This window comes from Anthonomus grandis, chromosome 3, assembly GCF_022605725.1.
Source record: "Anthonomus grandis grandis chromosome 3, icAntGran1.3, whole genome shotgun sequence".
NCBI lineage: Eukaryota > Metazoa > Arthropoda > Insecta > Coleoptera > Curculionidae > Anthonomus > Anthonomus grandis.
In genome coordinates this window covers 25,500,774-25,521,883 of record NC_065548.1, presented here as the reverse complement: position 1 = coordinate 25,521,883, position 21,110 = coordinate 25,500,774, and the positions used below count along the sequence as shown (strand labels likewise).

Sequence of the window (21,110 nt, the reverse complement as noted above, 5' to 3'; positions counted from 1 at the left end):
TCTTTAAAGCATTAAAACTGTGATCAAAATATCAATTGAATACAATAGCCCATTTGTGGAGTTTTCCGAGGTCTTTGGCACCGTTAAGTGCATTTCTCGCCATTTCCAGGTGTTTTGATCTCTAATAACTCTAGGTGACACTCCAGAAATTCTTTACGATCCTTATGTAAAGTTCTAGTTCATATTAGTACAGAATCTATTTACGCTTTACATCTTGCTCAAGGACATGAACACTTTTTTTTAACTCCTTCGATCCCTGGGACGTTCAATAAGGTTTCAGTGATGCATCATGAGCCTTCTAAAAGATATGAGTGATGTAAGACGGTTTACATCTCCTTAAAGACTCCTTACAAAAAACTCGTGTTGATTATCAATACATTAAACTTATATATAACATGTATAAAATTGTACCATGATAGTAAAACTGCACGAAAACACCAACCCCATAAGAATCGATAAACGAGTACGACAGGCTGATATGGAGTCATCCAAACTGTTTATCGTCGTTTTGGAATGCTTGAACGGAGCGGAAAGGGTTTAAATGTATATGACTTATACCTAGAAAATCTGCGCAACGTGAATGACATAGCTTTGTTGTCTAACAACCTACAAGATATCAAATAAATGCAGGAAAATTTTCAGAAAGTATATCCTCAGGTCGAATAAACTCAAAAAGTGACGTAATTTATGACGAATCTGCTCCCTGGTAGAAATATTGCTTATATTGGTGACTATGAGGTAGAGTTTATGGTTAAGTACACTTGGTCAGGACATATGAATCTCTAGGGACAACCAAACATGCGAATTACAAAGAAGAATTACCTTCTCTTGGATTGCATATAGCAGACTTGAAGAGTGTTTAAGAGTAATCTTCCAATTGGTCTAAAACTAAAGTTTTTTAATTAGTGCATTTTACCAGTTAGCTGATTTAGTTTAATTAGTTTTTAGCATATACTGAGTAGATACTTTTAAAAGATTGTTTAGATTTATATTAATATTATAGTTAGCCTCTAAAATCTCAGCAAGCTGGATCACAAATAGATTAACATATCATTGTCGTATAAACATAACTTATGGAATTATAAATCAGATAAAAGTTTAGCAATATTCTAAATCCAAAACTGATTCTTACCAGGGATAAAGGTACAGGCTCTTATAGTCAATTGTATAGTTTAGTAAATGTTCAGCCATGCTTTGTTGGATTTTTTGCTCTAATACATCTTTATCAAATCGCCCAGTTACATTAATAAGGCCACTTGTAAGTGTAGTTTTAATCTTCTCCCGAAGATGCTAACGTAGTTAGCGAATCACGTGTTGAAAGTAAAATAAAGAGTTTTGCTTAGTGTTTAAACTGTTTTGTGTTTTGAGTTACACACCAAAGGTTACAAACATAGGACTATTACGAAATTACCACAAGGATGCTTCCCTGGGGTACCCCATAAGCTAGATCTAATAAGTCGGACATAGAACTATCAAATGTAATCTACTGCTTTCTGTTGTATATAAAAGATTTTAATAAATTTATTGACTCACAGATAAAACCGACATAATGTAACATCGACGTAAAAGTAAAAGGCTTTCTTTCAACTGAAAGTATTTAAAAGCTTGTCTCTGTGTTATTTTTTCAAACACTCTACAAAATACAGGCAAGATTTATATGGATCTTAAACGTACAAAGTCAGTCGGATTTTTAATTTTAGACAGGGATACCACTCTTGCCTACCTTCATTTATTAGGAAATATTATTTTTTCCATACCTACATTACTGATAGTGTAAGTGGTTTTGATATGTTGGACAAGCGAGCAGAATTAAATTTATATTTAAATTATTGTTAGCAAAAGCTTTACTTCTAATATTGATCAGAACTTCTTTTGCTCTATGTATCTTTAGTAATATGTGTTACATCAAATACCGTCCGGTCACCCGATTACTTTAATAAATCAATACGGGGAATATTAATTAACATTTGCCTGAAATGTTAATTTTCTTTAGTTCTTGCCACCTTTGTCTCTGTAAGAAATTTTAGAATTTGTTGTTTAAAATCACCTTTTCCTCTATTCGAACAGCTGAAATATAATTTCGCAACTGCCAATAATAGTCTCAGGCTGAAGTATTTTAAATCGCCTAATTTTTTTAATATAGGTTTGTTTCTGCATTGGTATATAGCATCTTCGACCCAGGGTTGGTATGGTATTCTTTTACCAGTAAAAATTTTCAAGGGTATGGTTATCAAGCACATCATCAATATCGACTATGACGTACCTAATAATTGCATTGTATTTGTTACATATGATATGGAAAGCTATTCAAATTAATGGCATTCAATTACCTTTATCGCAATGTATGCAAACAAATATCGAAAAAACCAGAATCTAAATAATGATCTAATAACATATGAGCTGACATATAAGCATTTCTTATTTCAGAATTTTTCATTAAATAATCCGATCTATTAGCTTTGCATCATTTGGTGCTTAACTATTAGATAGTAAATTGTACATTTTGCTTTCAGAATCTGCTATATTAATATTATATTATCACCAAGTATTAAATAAATATAAAACTGAATTGAAGATAAAACTAATTTTTTTTCCTATTTTTTATTTATTAAAATGTACCGCGAAAAGAGTTGTAAAAATAGAAAAAATTACCTTCTTTCCTTCTTAACCTCTAAAAATAAAAAAAAACTACTGAAACGATTCAATCGATCCTGGGTTGCCGGTCATGTAAATCTAAGAAAGGATTTTTTTCAAAAGTTTCAAGCGTATTACTTTTAAAAAATCTGACGAAATAATTTAATAGTTAAGTGTTTTAGCAGTAAACTCTTCTGTCCATTCATCTTCAACAAAACTTGTGTCCAAAATCTATCGAAGAGAAGAGAATATTTTTTCCTTTCTAAGACTGGTCCAATTTTTACTCACAAATGAATCTCAGCCTTTATTGTGCTTACCCTATTATCCTATGCAGAAGTTTTGTTGCTGTGGTATTTAGTTCTTTCAGTTTGGTGAATAATTTTTAAAAATTTTTTGCCTTCTGTGACACAGTGCTACACAAGTTCAGTTAATATGTCAGACAGTTTCTGGTTGCTTTTTGCAAGAACAGATCAGGTCTCCCTTACACACACATTAATTAAGGTATGCAATAAGTATCATGCATCGCATATTTATTCTCAATTTTTCTCTTTTGAGAGTTAGAATTGGTGTCTGGCATTTTTTTGGTTTATGAAAAGTTTCATAGACACATTGTCCTGTTTAACTGTCACATTTGTGCCGAATGAATTTGGTGTTTTTTTATTAATCCACGTTCGTATTTTTCTACGTGTGGTACCCATCTTCGGCATCCCCGTATCGGATGGGATATCGTTGGATCCCAAAATATTTATAACTTTTGCTAAAGAATCTATCCCATAAGTAAAAAAAATTCACAGAAGAAGTTGTTTGAGCTAATTTAGATTCTAAATCATTATAATAACCAGAAATTTGAATATCCTATTGACTTGACTAGTATTTTTACTTCTGAAGCAGTATATCAGATGGAAAGAAACCCAGAAACCCAATTATAATTGCTAAAGCGGTTTGACATTGATACACCTATATATAAAACATTCTGGTTGTAATAAATATTTTTTTAAATTTGCAACATTTTGTAATAAACATTCTTAACCAGTAACAAGTCATTATATGTATTACATAAAGTAGGCCGTTAAAAAAGCCTTTGCGTTAATGGTATTTCTATATATACGTTTATCATAAAAAAATCATATGAGTCATAACCATAATATATTTCTTTTCAGGTTTTATAATCGTTAATGCTATAACAACTATACATCATGACAAACCGGAAATGATGACCATATCTACTATTAAAAGCACCACACCCGCAAGCACCAAGCGCTCTACCACAGTGGTACCCACCAACTTCACAATGACGCTATCGCCTACTGAAAGAAAAAAGCGTTTGTTACCCTATCAAAACTTCTACTTCAATCAGCCATTTAACAGGTAGTAGATTATTCTTATACCTTTAATTAAGTTTAAAAAATCTGCTTTTTAGGCCCCATCAAGCTGGAGTTTCGTCCCAACAATACAGAGATTACAACGAAGTAAGGCAACCAACGAAAAATCGCAATTCTAATATTATTGAGTATCGTCCATCCAAGACATACCAGTCTAGTCCTAAATATACGCCTTTTATGGAGAGCAATGCAATCCCTGGACCTTTTAGGTAAATAATTCGTCAAGCTGTAATATTCGTATATTAGGCCTAATCTTTTAGACCAATGGTTAGCAGCCAAAACTCTGACTCGCCTAAGGTTCAATATGTTTACCTAGATTCTCCCTATCAAGAGGAATCGTCTTTTAGCAACAATAAAGAACAAAGTACAACAGATTTAGCGGCCATCTATGAGAAACTTGCACAACTGAAACTACGGTAAAAATATTATTAATAATTTAATACCATACTCAAAAATACTACAAAAATAAAATATATTGTTAGATATAAGTTATAAGTACATAAATACTGACTTAAACTGCAATGCAAAAAAAATAAACTAATACTAACTTAATATTCGATAGGCAACAATCTATTGGTCACCATAAAGTCCCTTATGGATACCGACTAGCTTCAGAGCCTCACAGGTTTAGGGAGAGACCTCACAAAATTACCAATTATGACCCGCCAAGGTACATTCAACCTAGTAAGACAACTATTGAAACTTTCACTGCGACTAATATTGACATATCTGGCCCAAATGAAGATATAAGATATAAGCAAGTAGACTTACCAAGGTAAGAGAGTAACTTAATAAATCTTGGTAAATAACAATAAAGTGTAATTTAAGATATCATCAAATACCAACACCAACCAAAGAAGATATAGGTCTACCAGTGAGAACCAAGTTTAGGGAGAATAATAAGCCGTTTGTGCATCATCAAATTGCTATTGAGGTGCCTCAGTCTAGTCTTCCATTGACATTCTCACCCAATCTGAGTAAGCGCTTTATTCTTAGATTTAAGTTTTTCGAGTTATTAATGTCTAAATGATAATTGCAATGCAAGTTTTTTAATAATTAAATAAAGTGAGTATAGTAAACTTTGGATAAATCAAGTGTATAAGAAACTTATCATATCGTTATTTATCTTAAATATTTTATAAGAACTTTTCAGGCTGAATTATGATTCTTCCTCAAAGAAAGTTTCAAATAAATTCAGTATTTCATATCTGGTATTTTACTGCATGAAAGTCATATATCGTCTTTATTTGAGTACTGGTAGTGGTTCTCTAGTCAGCTTATGCTTCTTCTACATAATTTGCAAGTGTGATCTCCTAATGGTGATATTGACTAACTTCTTCTTTGATAAATATAAACAGACTAGTATTTTAAAGCTGATTTAATTAGATTAATAGATGACGAATTTCTAGCATGGGTTACATATTTAACAGAATTTAGACGTAACAAGATTTTGTCCTTATTAGCTTTAGCCAGGACTACTTGTTCATCGATTTAGGAGTATTATTAGCTGAACTGATGATAATTCCTAATTTCAGGTCTATTGTTAGTAAAACTTCTTCAGATTTGATTAGTTATTCACAGTTCTAATATTATATCATAAACAATTTGTCGATATACGATTTGTTATAAAGGACTAAGGTTCTTCGCTGCGGTTTACTGCATCGATGATTATTTGGCTGAATTAAATATTGACTTAAAGGACTAAGGTTCTTCGCTGCGGTTTAAGTCAATATTTAATTCAGGCAAATAATCATCGATGCAGTAACATTTTACATAATAAGTAATATTAACATCTAAATAACATATGAATTATAGTGCCATAAGTCCTACCACAAAACAGTTAAAATCCTAAAATACTATCATCTGAAGGTTTTGCTAGAAATAGTAGAGTGTTTAGAGATGATACCTAATTTCAGAACTGTTGCTAGTAGAAGTTTCTGTTTTAAAACATACCTTAAAGAGCAAGGTTTTTATAAAGCTTTCACTAAGGCTTTGTCGTGTAATACTCAAAAAGTGTAACGATCAGTGGGAAATTTGGTGTCGCTAACTAATGTAAATTAAAGATTGTGCTAACCTATTATTATAATTCTTCTCATCGAAGCATATCACATATTTTTTTTGTCATCCTTTCCTGTTTTTTCGCCAATCTTTATCTTGGCTAGCTCCAATGGTCCTGTAGTCTAGTGTTTGGTCTAATATTTAATTTATTTTAATTTTTTCTTAAATTTGTGAAAAATGTCTAAAAATAAGCAACATATAAGGTAAAAGCGTCTTTTTCTAATTGCAAATCCAGCCATACAATCTAAATTCTGATATATTTTATGAAATGTTCTTATCCTTTACTTAGAATAAATCTCAACTTCAACAGTACTTAATCTACACTCCTTGCACTTTCAAGAAACTTAGTTCTGATTTCAATTTTTAGTCCGAAAACCTGGAAGTAATTCAAAAGATAGACCACGGACACATATAGTCATACAACAAGGGAAACAGCCAACCAACCAGCCCGTGCTCATAAGAAAACCAAAGCCCATAGCATTAGTAGATGAAAGTTTTGTAGCTGAAAAGGTATTTAGTTGCAAAACATATTTATAGTAAACAATTCTTTACTAATCCATTTTCCAGTTTATTCCAATAAATGAACCACAAACCCACTACTATGACCACCACTCAAGGCCTACATATGTTACTGAACAACCTCAGTATTTGGAATCTCCTGCTCCAGTGTACGAAGACAACTATGAAGCTCGGTATCAGGCTACACCAGTACCCGCAGTACGCTATCAGCCGAAATACCAACTAGAAGATGACACCGAAAAGTATTTGCCAAACAAGTTAGAGAGGATACCAATAGCCACACCGGGGCCACCGCAGCTACCTCCAGAATACTTTCGGTATCAAACAGCTACGCCTGGACCAAGCACAGTTTCTTCAGTAACCGCTTATTCGCCAATTATTAAAGTGACTAATAAAAAAATAGTGCCTCAACATTACGAAGACGTTAGTCAGCGATATGAAGAAGACTACCATCCGAGTACTATTTCAAATTTAGTCGATTCTAAAAATGTTGGTTTAGCGGAGATTTTGAAGCAATTGCAAGAAAGTAATACTTTACCTCAAACTTTGACTCCGAATAATATTGATAACAGTATCAAGACTTTGGTGAAGATATTGAATGCTCTAAAGGATAGGCAAGTAAGAGTTTATTTTATGATTTGATGAAACATTTTTACTCTCATTTTTCAATTGCTTCTAGAAGCAACAAAGACCAACAGAACTCCAAGAAGAATACGAATATGATAATGAAGCGGGAGTGGATTTAGGAGGAGATATCACTGATACTCCAGATGGAGGAACTCCAGGAAAACCAGGAGTCGACTATCCTGCTTTATCCAGTATCCCAAAAACGACTTTCAGTTGTAAGACGCAAAGGTACAAAGGCTTCTTTGGAGATCCCGACACTAATTGTCAGGTAATTTCTATATTCAATGTTGAGTTGTTTATCTGTGTTTATGTCAAATTAATTTTCATTAGAGACTTCCATATGAAATAGTAGCAATGAAACGGAATATATACTGGCATAAATTTGTTTTAATAAATGCGAATTTAACAGCGTAGTCTAGTCGAATTAGTGGCATATTGAGCGCCAAATTACGGATTCATATTGTATTACCTTTCGTGTCACCAAATCAACACAAATACCTTTATTTCATAATAAATTGACATTCGAATCAGCGTTGGTTTTCCATAAACAATAAAATAAAACCGTGGATATCGGATTCAATTTGGGTTTATCAATTGTATAAATTACCACAATAAATGATGTTGATGTTTATACGTTATAAATATTTATGTATACGCGCTAGTATAAGCTCGAAACGGATGTTAAAAAAATGGAGAAAAAGTTATCTGCAAAAAAACTAAGTAAATAATAAGAGGTATTAAACTAAAATAAACTTCTGAAAAACTCTAAATAATATTTGCACTGATCTGAAAAAGAAATATTTGTACTAATATTAATAAAAATAATGTATATTTAGAGAAATAACATATTAGTACATAAAATTGGAGAAATTGGGAAAAATATTCATAAAAAAGAACAACAAACTAATATTAGAAAAAATAAATATATATACTTATAATATATACTAAATACATATTATGTAAAAAAATAAATAAAGTTGAGTTGAGTTATATTAAATTATTAGGCAGCATTTATTTAAGATACTGGTTTGCATCGAGGAAACCTAAGGAAACAATTTTTTTATTCTCTTTACACGTTGAGATCAAGCTCCTATAAGGAACGGGCAATAAATGCCATTCGCTTATTTAAAATTCTTTTTATTCTATTAGTTCTAATGACAGATTTTGCATTCTAAAGGTTGAAATAATAAGTGGTGTCAAAAACCTTCGAGAAACCCAAAAGAACATTGTTGCCAGTATCTCATTAATTACTGTTATAAAGCTTAACACTGAGCTATAGGTCACTCAACGGATAACTTTTAAGAGCTTTTTAAGAAAACATTTTCAGATAAAAGGAAAACCCTGCGGTCTCCCTCCACTTATTTATTTTTAGGTTTTTTTAAATTTTACTAGTTTAAAAAAAACAATAATAATAAATAGAGGGAGTTTTTTGACACGGAATCAAACCCTGGGGCGTATATCTAATACCAATTTTTAACATTTTATCACCTGATGATGGACACCACTGTGTCCGAAACATGTCGGGAATTTTAAATAACTAATTGTTTAATAAATAAGTGGAGGGAGACTGCAGGATTTTCATTTTACCTTAACCTACGACTCCACTGCAAATATGGAATATTTCTTCACTATAAACATTTTCAATTATTGGAATTATTTAATCAATATTAGCCGGTGTTTTGTTCGGAGCATTGTTCTTAGTTATTACTGCCTATGCTCGAACAAATTGTTTTAAAGGACTAAGCTTAAATTGCGTATAAAGGGTTAATCGCTTAAGCATCATGCCAAAAGACTATGATGAAAAGTTAACTTTCGGCAATCTTGTCTATGAAAAAGTGAATTATTTTAAAAAATAGTTATTTAAAATCTATTGAAAAATTACAAATATATTTCTTGATGTTAAGAGTTCTTTTGATTTTACTGAATAATTAAAAAAATCATTATTCTAGTGGCTCTAAAGAATAAAGAGAAGGGGTTTAGATCCGTAAATCTCGCCGGCCATTTTATTAAACATCTTCTTCTAATACATTAATTTGGAAAAGTCATTAAGAAAATGACGGACAGGCAAAACATCGTGAGGCGGTGCTTTATCTTGCTGAAAATGTATTTTTTCATCTAGATATAATGCGATTGAGGCTCTTTTAGTAAATAATGACCCGACAACACTTTCAACTAATATTCCTCCCCACGTATTTATTTTTAAGTATTCAGGATCTGAATTTTTTGACGAAACCATCTAAAAAAAAAGTCTCTAAACCAAATATTGTCGTTAAACCAAATATTTTTCAACAACTGAAGAATATTCTGTAACATTTCTATTAATGTCTCGCAAAGTTAGAAAGGCAACTCTCTTGTAAGGATCGTCTGAAAAATGTATATCTTGTATGAATGAAAATTATTCAATTTAAATACCAGATGAATACATTAGTGACTAATTCCTGTTTTCGCTGAAACTTGCCGTAGACATTGTAGAATTCATGGCAAAATTACTCAAAAACACTTCCACCTCTACTGTTCTACGCTTCAGCAGGATTATCAATTTTGTTGTCTAGAAGTTTCCATAAAAAATTAACTGAATACTGCATACGTAAAGCCGAAGAGGTGTCGCCAACAATATAGGATAATATACTTGCTGAGGATAGATAACATTCTCCCGGAAAGCCAAATACTTAAAGACGTCTGTGAATTGCTTCCAGAGCATTTACATGGCACTGATAATGATTATTACAAACTTTTGAACCACACTTATAAATAATGCAAGAACTTTTGAATAAGTGACATACATTTATTACAAATTCTAATATCCTTAGAGCGTTTGAGATCAGTTCTTCAATATTCAAATTTAAAAGTCCTATATTCGTCAATAACTTAGATCAATTACAAGAGAATAATATTATTATAAATTTATTGGTCCATATCACAACAGTTTTATAACAGAACTTTACTCACCAGAACTCTTTTTTTTTTAATCTCGACACGTGTTTCGCTAACGATATTAGCATTTTTCATATTTTCAAAGTAAAGTCATTTGAACTGCTTGTAGAACTCGTCAAAAAAAGTTGATATACTAAAAATCACCTATATGAAAGCATAAATAAAAGAGATGGTAAAACAATAAAAATTTTAAACTGAGAATAATTTTTTTTTTATATTCTCGGCGAATGCTGTGTAAATTGTTACCGTTTTTTATTTACCAGTCTTACCGTTTATCAAAATGTGTGTTATCATGTGGTTTTCCCGACAAATCTTTGCTTCCTTCAGTGGTATCAGTCTTTTAATAGCGCATATTTTATTTGTCTAATTATTTTGTGCGGAAGAATGGCCATATACAACGAAAAAGTATAGTGGATATAATACTTACCTATGGAGAGTGCTAACAAAATCCAGCCGTAAGATGTAGGTTGTATGTGGAAAGCTTTTCTTTAAGAAATCATCCGATGTATTTTTGTAAAATTAGTTATTAGACTTCGTGACACAGGGTATATCAAAGAACAACAGGAGGTCATGCTCGAAGATATGCTCAACCTAAAATGTTACAATTTGGTGAAGACATATTAGAAATGGTCGAAGATGACCCAAATATTAGTACTGCAGCCATAGCAGCCCAAGTTAAGGTCTCTCATAGTCAAGTGTGAAAGACAATGCGACAAAAACAGCATTATCCTTATCCTTATCAATGAGTACAAGCGTTACAACCGGAAGATCATCCTAGAAGAGTTGTATTCTACCAGTGCCTTTTAGAACAGGCCGGCAGAAATGACGATTTTACGAAATTGGTTTTGTAGACAGACGAGGCAAAATTTACAAGAGGTGGAGTACAATTTTCTCAACAATCATGTTTGGGCAGTCCAAAATCCACATACTGTAAAAAAATATAATTTTTAACACAGATTTTTGTAAAATGTTTGGGCTGGCATGGCATGCTTATTGGACCTTAAAATTTTCAACCTCGGCTGACTGATGAAATGTATTTAGATTTTCTTTAACACAATCTACCACAATTATTTCATGATGTTTCTCTAAATGTGAAACAGAATATGTAGTTCCTACATGACGGGACTTTACCACATTTTAAACGAGATTTGATTTTGAACATCGAAATAATGATTATCTGAATATAGGGATAGAGCGTAATAGGCAAGCCCATTTCTTCAGATTTAACGCCTTGCGATTTTTTTCTGTGGGGCTATTTCAGCTAGAGTTTGTGTATCACGATAAAGAAGTAAATAATATTTAATAGTGCATTCAAAACTCTTGCCACTTAAGTAGTGGCAACCAGGATTAAGTTTTTATGTAGGTGATTTTTGAATATTTACCTATTTTGGCGAGATGTGACAATAAATAACTCAATTTTTGAAAAAAAAACCCTGCATAAATAGTTTTAGTTTGGTTCTAACTATTGGATTATAATCAGTCCATTCTAAGGATCTGCGTAGCATGGATAGGCAAAAAACGTAAGCTCTTTGTCAAATGAGAGATTTTATATTTTGCCTCGAGGACAACATTATTAACTTGGTAGTCAAATAGTATAAAAGTTTTAGTTCTATGATAAGGCATGGCGCACCACTTTGACACATTTAAACTAAGCTTGTTTTAATACTAATCATCAATAAATTTGAGATTCTTTTGCTGAGTAGGATATTCGTCAACGACGATAATTCTCAAAAATAAACTGGAAATGATGCATAAGCCACCTTATTACAATGAATGCTGTTCAAGTTTGCCAATTTACAGAAAGTCGAGAGTAAACTTATCCGATGTTTAATTTTTTTACAGTTGAAATTATTTATGAAATCGTCTTTATGTCTTCAGGTATTAAATATCATTTTTCTAATTTATAGTAGCGTATTTTATAAAGAATTATAGTAATAAATATTCAACTGCATGAGAAAAAATTAATTGCATTTCGTCATTTTTCATGCAATTAAAATTAAATCTTTATCTACGTGGTTAGCAAAAATCATTTTAAGATTATTAAAATATTATCATTCTTTATTTACAAAATTTAAAATAAATAAATAAAATAACCCTTGTTTTATCCTCAGCGAAGGGCAGCAATGCTGTTGGTTTAATCGAATACACAGAAATTATTACGAATATCATAATACATTATTTAGTAAAAATATTCAATTATAAAATATACAAAATGTACAGTTCAATAGAATCCAACAAGAAAGGCTATCTAAAATAATGATAATAATATAATATTAAATTAGAATATTAAACACCAGATGAAATAAAATCAACTACTGCCTTCGTACCCTTATTTATTGTTGGCTTTCGAGCAATAATTTCTTTCGATTCGTTTTAAGGAATTAAAAAAAAATTCTCTAATATCATGTTTTTTGTTTAGGTAAGCATTGGAAATTCTTTTTCATGTCTTTTCAGAAAGTGAAGTAAATATTCAAATTTTCAATTCTTTTGGACATAACTTTCATCTCTTTTAGGGAAATTAAATGTATGTATAATTTTATTCTGGGATTTCAATTTTTTCTTTTTTTCCAGACTTTTTTACTAATTTTGTATGTCTTATAGGTATTTGACGTAATAATTTTTAATTTTTTCCAGGCGTAGTTTTTCATATCTTTCAGGGATGTAAAATAATTTTATTCAATAAATTTAAGTATTATTATCTCTCCGTTATTTCAAATAGTTGTTTAGTCAATTTCAGACTTTTTTAGTAGTTTTGTATGTCTTTCAAGTATTTAACGTTATTTTTATTTCTCCCAAGCATTGGACATAGTTTTTGTGTCAAGAATAGGAAAAAGAAATTTATTTCCCAATAAATTAGGACAAATTATTTAAACAAATTTATTCCCAAGAGAGTGTAATATTTTTTTTTCATGCCGTTAAAATAATTATAATTTTTTTGCAATTCATTGTTCTAAAGCAGATAGTTGAAAGTTTTTGGGGTCTTAAATCATATTCATCAATGCAAAAACCTTTTACTATAGTTGTGAATTATGTATTTTTAAGTTTCTGAATATCATTTTAAAAATAAAATAATTTCTCTTAACTCTCGTCTAAATACCTTCCTTCTTCTTTCAAAAAAAAATTGGTAATCTTTGAAATGCCTAAGATTTTTATTTTTTAGGTTTGGCATTACTGCGATCTAAACGGAGGCCAGGCGTCATTTCTCTGTCCAAATGGCACTATTTTCAGTCAAGTCGCCCTAACATGTGATTGGTGGTTTAACGTCAAATGCTCATCAACCGCTCAACTTTACGTGTTGAACGAAAGGCTTTACAAATATATTATTCCTTTATCACCTAAATTCCCCGAGGATTATAGCGGACCATTAGTCGATAAGTAAGTAATTACGATGCAGAAAGTATGGATTAACATGTTTTCATCAATTTTAGATATTTAGCAATGAAGTTTCAAGAAATGGAAGAGAAACTTAAGAAAGAGAAAAAGGGCAAAGGCAATTCCGATTCGGAAGAAGATGATGAATCTACTGAAAATGGCGAAGATGCCTCAACGGAAGAAACACGCGTTGTTGCACAAACCAATAAGCCTGAGGTTGAAACAACTACAATATCCTAAATAATTTAATTAAGATCTTGGACAAAAATACTCATTCGCTTGCAAATAAGCTGCCAGTATATTGTGTACTTCTAGTTTTATAGAAGCTTATAATATTGCGATCTGTTTATAACATGCCATATTAGATACAGATGCCTTGATTGAAAAAGACTTTTGTTTTTATTAAAATAATAAATTTATATTAAGTGAAAAGGAGACGTGAGGAAGTTAAAAATAGTCATTTTCTCAATATGTTAATTAATTAGTATTTATTTATTTATACAAACTATAGCAAAGTATACAGCTATATATTTGTTGACGTTTTTTTGTTAATTGTTGTTATAATATTGGTTATTTCAGTAGAATAAATTAGATAACAAAAGTGATTTAAAGTTAGTTTTATTTATATGCTTTCGATAAGCTTTCACGTTCATTTATTTATAAATAACGTACATTTTAAATAGTTACCTAAAAAAAGAGAATCAAAGTGAGAAAATAGTTATGCCTCAAATTTTTCAGACATTTGTGGTAGTTTTTATTTTGTGTGTTAGGTATCTTACAGTAATTTATGTATCTCTATTTGAAAAACAAAAATCTTCAAAAATGATTTGTAGCATTGTATTCTAAGAATTATTAAAAAAAACTTTATTTCTTTTCATTTTCAATCTGTTCGGTTGCTCAAGTATACTGCCATGATTACCGAAAATGCAGAATCTGCAAAATTCTTGAAAAATGTTTCTGAGAATTTTTTAATATACCCGGCCTACACTTTAATAATCTATTTTGTATAGTTTGTGTTTAGTTACAAGTATAACGCTGGAAATAACAATAATTCCTGATTTTTTTTTCGAGTTTGTCGTTTGTCAAGTAGTATTTTTATGGTGTTATGTAGTGCAACATAGTAAAAACTTAATGATAGCGAGGATGTCTCAAGGAACGGAACGCATCATGGCAAAAAATCAAAGTGATTGCAGTACCACACCACCGGCTTCTATAGGTACGGTAATATATAATAAAATAGATATAACTGGAGGGCAGTATGGCTTCACAGAAAACACATCTACAATCAGCGTAATTAGAAAAGCTCAGGGAAGAGCTGCAAAAGTTAATCTGGAACCTTACGAAAGAAGAAACATATGACCTTATAAAATAAATCACGCTGTAAATAAAATTACAGAGTAAATAGAGACGAAGAACTTAAAACCGGCGCCCCACAAAACCAAGTCGGCGCTCCTTGTTAGAAATAGAAAAACCAAGATCATTTCTGTGACTGTAAATGAGATAATCACTAAAAGTCAGGAAGTTCTTAGGCATCCGAAACAGCAGTCTACGTCCTGGGCACGTAATTTTTAGGTCATATTTACGTCCATTGTTATAAGACTTGCCGGCGATTATCGAAATTTGATCCAAAAATAGCCACATGCCTACGTACTAATCTGCGTTTAGGAATAACACGCACTCCCGTACTTTGCGATAAGACGCAGGCGTCTTCTCGAGAAGCAGTACTTAAAGATGGTTTGAAATCGACTATTTCACTTCAGTCTCGCATCTGGTTATATTTAATACGTGGTATTGTCTCATAGCAAAAATTACAGAATATACTATATATTATATTCTGTAAACATTGCTTATAGTCATATCCTTCAACACAACTTCCTAGAGCGCAGTTGCGGGAATTCGGCGCTCGCGGCTCTGTCTAAAGGTAAAACCATAGTGAGGCTTCGAGCTTCGCGCCAAGCTGCGCTTCAGGCGTCGATTCAAGATTTATTACACAGTTTTAAATGGAAGAAAACATGGTAAAGAGTTGCCGCACGCATCCAGATCTGATGCCTACCGCGATTTAAGCGGCGCTTTATATTTCAAGATTTCTTGCCTCTAGAATTGGTACCATTTTACTCCAGTCTTCAATAGTATTAACACTAGAGAAAAAATAAAAATTCCAAGTCTCAGTCTCAAAATATCTTTTTATGTGTCAATCAGGTTATCATCATCAGACCTATAATAAACAGAAAAACACACTTAACTACAATAAAACCTTACACTAACACAAAATCAAATTTTAAAATTAGTTAAAATTACCTTATAGCTAGATGACCTGCTAAGTACTGACAAATAAAATTTAAATCTGAGAATACTCACATATTTTATAATAAAAAACAATAACATGGCCCAAAAATTCAACAAAAAATATAAAAAGGAAAAACGTGACTAGTGTAGTATTTGAACCCACGCTCTAAAGTTGATCTCGGTGAAACACCAGACCGTTAACCACTCGACTAGCCCTGCTTATGAATGTTAGAGTCAAAGGCATATATGCGGATCGTGAGCAGAAACAGGTTAGATAAGATTATTAAAGATAAGTCCTGGCTCAAAGGTGAAAACATCATTAACGCATGTTAAAATTGGACTCTTTTTGGTTTTGGTGATTTCCATTTTCTCCAAGAGATCTAACTTTCTACACTTAGGGCACTCGTGAACAATGGAAACATTTTCAGGGACGGAAAAACTATGACCCGTTGATAATAAATGATTAGCAAATGCTGACTTAGTTTCTGTGGTGTCGGTGTCCCTGAACTTATTAACGAGGCTTAAGTCTTCCTGTACCCTTGTGGATACTCTCCTTCCTGATTGTCCCACATAAACAGCAGGGCAATCCCTACAATTAAGACAATATACACCCGATTTGGATAGAGGGTCACTTTTATCCAACGTCTTTACTAGGTACTTTCTTATCGAGTTAGTCGTTTTGAAAGCTATTAAAAGGCAGTATTAACACTACTGACAAGTTATACATATAATTAGGCAATAAAACTGGAACAAATTATAAATTCTGTGTTCCATAGACCACCTTTTGGAATCAAATCCACCAAGAATATAAAAATCGGTATGTTGTAGATAAATTATAAAATGAGGTGTCAAAAGAATGTGATTTGACAGGTAAGTTATTAGTTTCAAACGCAGGGCAATGTTAAGTATTTTGAAAAGTAAATTTTTCCAAAATGATTTTGAATAGTTAGTAGATCGGTCGAATCGCTTTTCTAGTCCAATCAAAATATGGCATTTTTCACTTTTAACACCCTGTATCTCAGAGCGTTTGCGGACCCATGTTAATAGGAACTTTTTGTCTCATTTTTGTGAAAAGATCGCGCCCCAAAAGCATGCCACTTAGCTTTGAATCACCCAGCAAAAATGTATTCAGAAAATCGCTTTTTCAAAAATAATTGTATTGTTTACTACTTATACAAAATCAACAAGTGTTATAAATTTACAATTGCAAGTTCGCATTTCGATATAAATTACCTTATAATAGTTAAAGGTTAACATAATTATCTGGAATTCTAAGTTCTTCTCATTGAAACTCAATAGGATATGCATTTACATAGTCCTTGAACGTATCCCTAATAAAAATAGCTCTTTGTGGTACAGGTCCCCTAGGATTTTGGCGTTGCCTTTCAAGCCACAGATTCTCAGGAAGTTCTGTGACTTTCGCCAACTGTTTTTCGTAACCTTCTTTGTCTATTATAGTATTGCGTAAAACACAAATTGCTTTTACAATGAAATCAGCGGTTTGTTCATCTGATTCAATCGCTTTATACAAGATTCTCCATTTCGAATACATAATTCCAAACGAACATTCTATGGTCTTTCGTGCCTTTGACAGTCGTTGATTAAAATATAAACGGTCTAGAGTTAAGTTTTCCCTGCTATATGGGGTCTTAGAAGATTGTAGTTCAGCGCATTTGCTTCATCCGCAATAAAGACGATTGACATTTTAATATTTGTTTTCGGCAAATTTTGTTCTTCAGGTATTTGTAATTCATTTTTAACTTCATTTTTAACTGCTTATCAATTAGCATGTGCATATATGAATTTTGAAAGGAACCTCCATCACTTTCACGCCTATATGCGCCAGCGTCAATTATTGTCAGTCTATAATTTGCGTCACAGACAGCATGCAAAACAATAGAAAAAACTTTCTTGTAATTGAAATACATACTTCCACTGTTTTAGGACACTTAATTCGAATATGTTTACCATCAATGGCCCCTATAACATTGGGAAAATTCCATTGCTTCATAAATCCGTCACTAATTTTTCGAAAAATTTTTTTTTGGTGCAGCTAGATTGTTCGGTTGTAAAGTACTCCAAAGAATCTTCAGAACTTCTTTCACTATTTTTCCGATTATTGTGGTCCCCATACGAGAAAAAAGACTTAAGACTTAAAAGATTTTCCTGTTGCCAAATATTTTTAAAAAAATACTAAAGTAGTACCAGAATAATTTAGTTCATAATAATACAAAAGGTAATAAAATATTTTAAATTCACTAAAAAATCTTTTTATTGATTTTTTATTGTTGAAGTTATATATTTGCCTAACAATGATAAAAAGAAGTGGTTTTTTTCAGTAAAAGAACTGCACGCCACGTGGAAAAGTTTGCGAGACTATTTTAGAAAAGAACTGAAGAAAATTCCTACTCCTCGATCTGGAGATCCTGGAGATATCAGGGATGAGTCATCTTAACCGTATTTTAAAAGTTTGTATTTTCTAAGGACCAATAATTTGCACCGAGACAGACGGAAAGCTATCTAATTGAAGATTATTTTTCAGAAAGTCAAGATTCGTCTGAAGAAATTAATACAGAAATTTCTAATGTGCTAAGCCCAGCAAATGAAAATGAATATTCATTAGACATTAATTCACATCTTGATACACCTTTAACATCTGCTGAAAATGAAAGATTTTTTTCGCCAAAAGATGCGGAAATATATTAAACACCCCTGCAACAAGCAGTCAGAGATATTCTAAAAGTAAGAGATAGGTAGATGCCCTTATAGACACCGAATAACAGAAATTAACTCACTTGAAGAATAAGATAAATCAAGAATCCGTTAAAGAAACTAAAGATGATTACTTATCATTTTTCAAAAGCCTTTTGCCTTATGTGAAGAAAATTCCAGAAAGTAGTATCTTAACTTTTCGTAATGAAGTTCGAGGATTAGTGCAACATTATGCTTTTCGATATCCAAGCCGCCAGTTACAAGGTGTAAACTATATAACAATTAACCCATTAACGCCTGGTTAATTTTTTTTTGGCAGAGAAATATCAAATGATTATTTTTTAGGTTTTTAGGATACAATACAAGGATTGACAGCAATTTTTTAGTTTTATTGGTAATACTGTAGCCGAAATTAAATGTGACCATATGGTAACACTAGGCGTTTTAACTACCTAGTTATAACAATTTGTGAAAAAATACAAAGAATTGTTCAGTGTCATTTATTTTAAAGTAAAAAACAAAAACTGTTATTTTAGACTAAAATCTACTTTCATTGAAAAGCTACTTTGTATGAAATAAAGAAAAACAGTCAATACAAACACCCACGTCGCATTTTTTGCACATTGTTCTTCCCACTGCGGAACAGCCCTCTCCAGCACAACGTCGCCGTTTGTTTTGGGGAACTCGAATAACCAAATGATCCCTTTTATCATACCGAATATCATCCGATACCCTGTTTAAGGAAACTGAGCTTGAAGATGTGGAAACTTTACCAGGACCTTTTGGTGGAACTCCAAAAGAGTTCAAATAAAATTTCGCTATTTCCCTTCTAAACTCTAATTGCGGAAGGTAACCGGAAACCGTATTCATACACCACATTTTATAGCCGAAACGAACTGGCTTACCTCGAATAAACTGCTTGCAGCTGTGTTTTCCGAAGTATCGAATCATAGATTCGTCGTAACATAGATGCTCTTCAGGCTCAAAATAAGCTAAAAAGTTTTCCTTGATCTTGTCCATTAGTGGACGCATTTTCCACACTTTATCAGACAGCTCTGGTTTACAATTATCAGCGAAGTAAATAAAACGCGAAAATTGGAAAAACCGGTCCCTGCGCATAGACATGTAAACCAGTTCATTTCTCATGTCATTATTTGAGGCCCAGTAAAACCTTTTTCCTGGTAAATCAATATACCCACTAATAATAAGAATGCCAATGTAGCATTTCATTTCTCCTACAGATACTTTAGGGTCTGGACAGTTTTTGAATAAGGCATACCTGTATGATGTCATCATGGATAAAAAATTCTAATTTTTCCACGGGACTTAAATGTTGATATGGCTTGAAGTCACATGTTGGAAAAATTTGGTGATTTGGTTGCAAATCTCCTTGGATCCAGTCAAAGTCCTCTACATCAACAGTAATTTGTGTTATCGAAGGTGCTTTGTTTTGTGATGGCGAAGGAGACCTATGTTTTGGTGAAGCACGAAGTGATCCAAGACTTCGCGACAAATCATCAGAACTGCACCCACCAACTCTGGTGTTGTCCAGGAGTTTTACTTCGGCTTGACCTCTAAGTTGTCTGCCAGATAAATTGTCAATAAATCCACTACCATCTTCATCGCCGGAGTCTACGTCTGTCAGAACGTCCGGATCGGGTGGTTCAATAAATATTTCGTCTATATTATCACTATAGACAATCTCTAGGGTATCTTGAAGTGAGAAACCCCTCCTATAACAAAAAAAAAACAATTTACAAAAAAGTCGGTAGTGTAACCGCCTAGCGTTACCATACGGTAACAGGCTGATATATACATCTGTAGCTAATATGGCATAACTCAGATTTCGACAAAAAAATAACTAGTACAATATTTGATATGTCTTCTCACTGGCTAACAAAGTTAGAAACGGTTTCATAAAAAAATTCGAACAATATACTTACACAAAGTTTGGCTCCATAGCACTTTTACGCAATAGCAAAAACACCTAAATAAATTACACGTACACGTGTCTGGTACGAACGTCATCTAGACCTGTTATGAACTAATCAACAAGTTGAACTATTTTTAAGAGACTGACAGCGCCATCTCTCCAACCGGCCTAAAAATAGAGCCGCAGCATCCTTTACAGAAAGCGTAAATAATTGTGACCATACGGTAACGCTAGCCGTTAATGGGTTAAACCAATCCTGACCATTTACCAAGGTACCAATAATCTTTAACACCCCACCGGAATTCGATATTAAATAGAATACCGACAAACAGGTAAAGTGATTAATATTAAGTTTACAGTGACCTTTTTTACTTTCAGGTTTGCAGTATATTTTTTCAACAGAATAAAATCCAATAGGTTGATGCACGAAATTCGTCCATGTCGACTTAATATGATGTAAAACTGTCTCTAGAATATAATTAAATGTAGTAATATCCATTCTAAGATATTCAAAAAAGCATCTAGGATATTTTTTTAGTTCTGGAAATAGAGTATAGTACTGTCCCAACGGGTTTCTTCTACTGTTAATTAGATGGACACTCTATTCTCTGTTATAGCTCATAGCAAGTAGAATACGCAAAGCTGCACCATCA

General features: G+C 32.3%; 1 protein-coding gene and 1 long non-coding RNA gene across 4 annotated transcripts in view; one reads left to right on the top strand and one right to left on the bottom strand.

The window, feature by feature from the left end:
* Nucleotides 1–14,131, top strand: part of LOC126734429 (adhesive plaque matrix protein) — a 93,222-nt gene extending 79,091 nt beyond the window's left edge. For both annotated transcript variants that reach the window (XM_050438058.1, XM_050438059.1), the window contains exons 2-11: nt 3,795–4,002; nt 4,055–4,225; nt 4,277–4,432; nt 4,579–4,791; nt 4,845–4,993; nt 6,442–6,584; nt 6,642–7,211; nt 7,273–7,488; nt 13,315–13,529; nt 13,583–14,131. In XM_050438058.1, coding sequence (XP_050294015.1) covers nt 3,795–4,002; nt 4,055–4,225; nt 4,277–4,432; nt 4,579–4,791; nt 4,845–4,993; nt 6,442–6,584; nt 6,642–7,211; nt 7,273–7,488; nt 13,315–13,529; nt 13,583–13,766 — 2,225 coding nt within the window. In that variant the 3' untranslated portion in view covers nt 13,767–14,131. The remainder of the gene's footprint in view (nt 1–3,794; nt 4,003–4,054; nt 4,226–4,276; nt 4,433–4,578; nt 4,792–4,844; nt 4,994–6,441; nt 6,585–6,641; nt 7,212–7,272; nt 7,489–13,314; nt 13,530–13,582) is intronic.
* The window catches only part of LOC126734433 (uncharacterized), a 109,024-nt gene that overhangs the window by 69,119 nt on the left and 18,795 nt on the right, over nt 1–21,110 (bottom strand). The gene's annotated exons all lie outside the window — the stretch shown is intronic.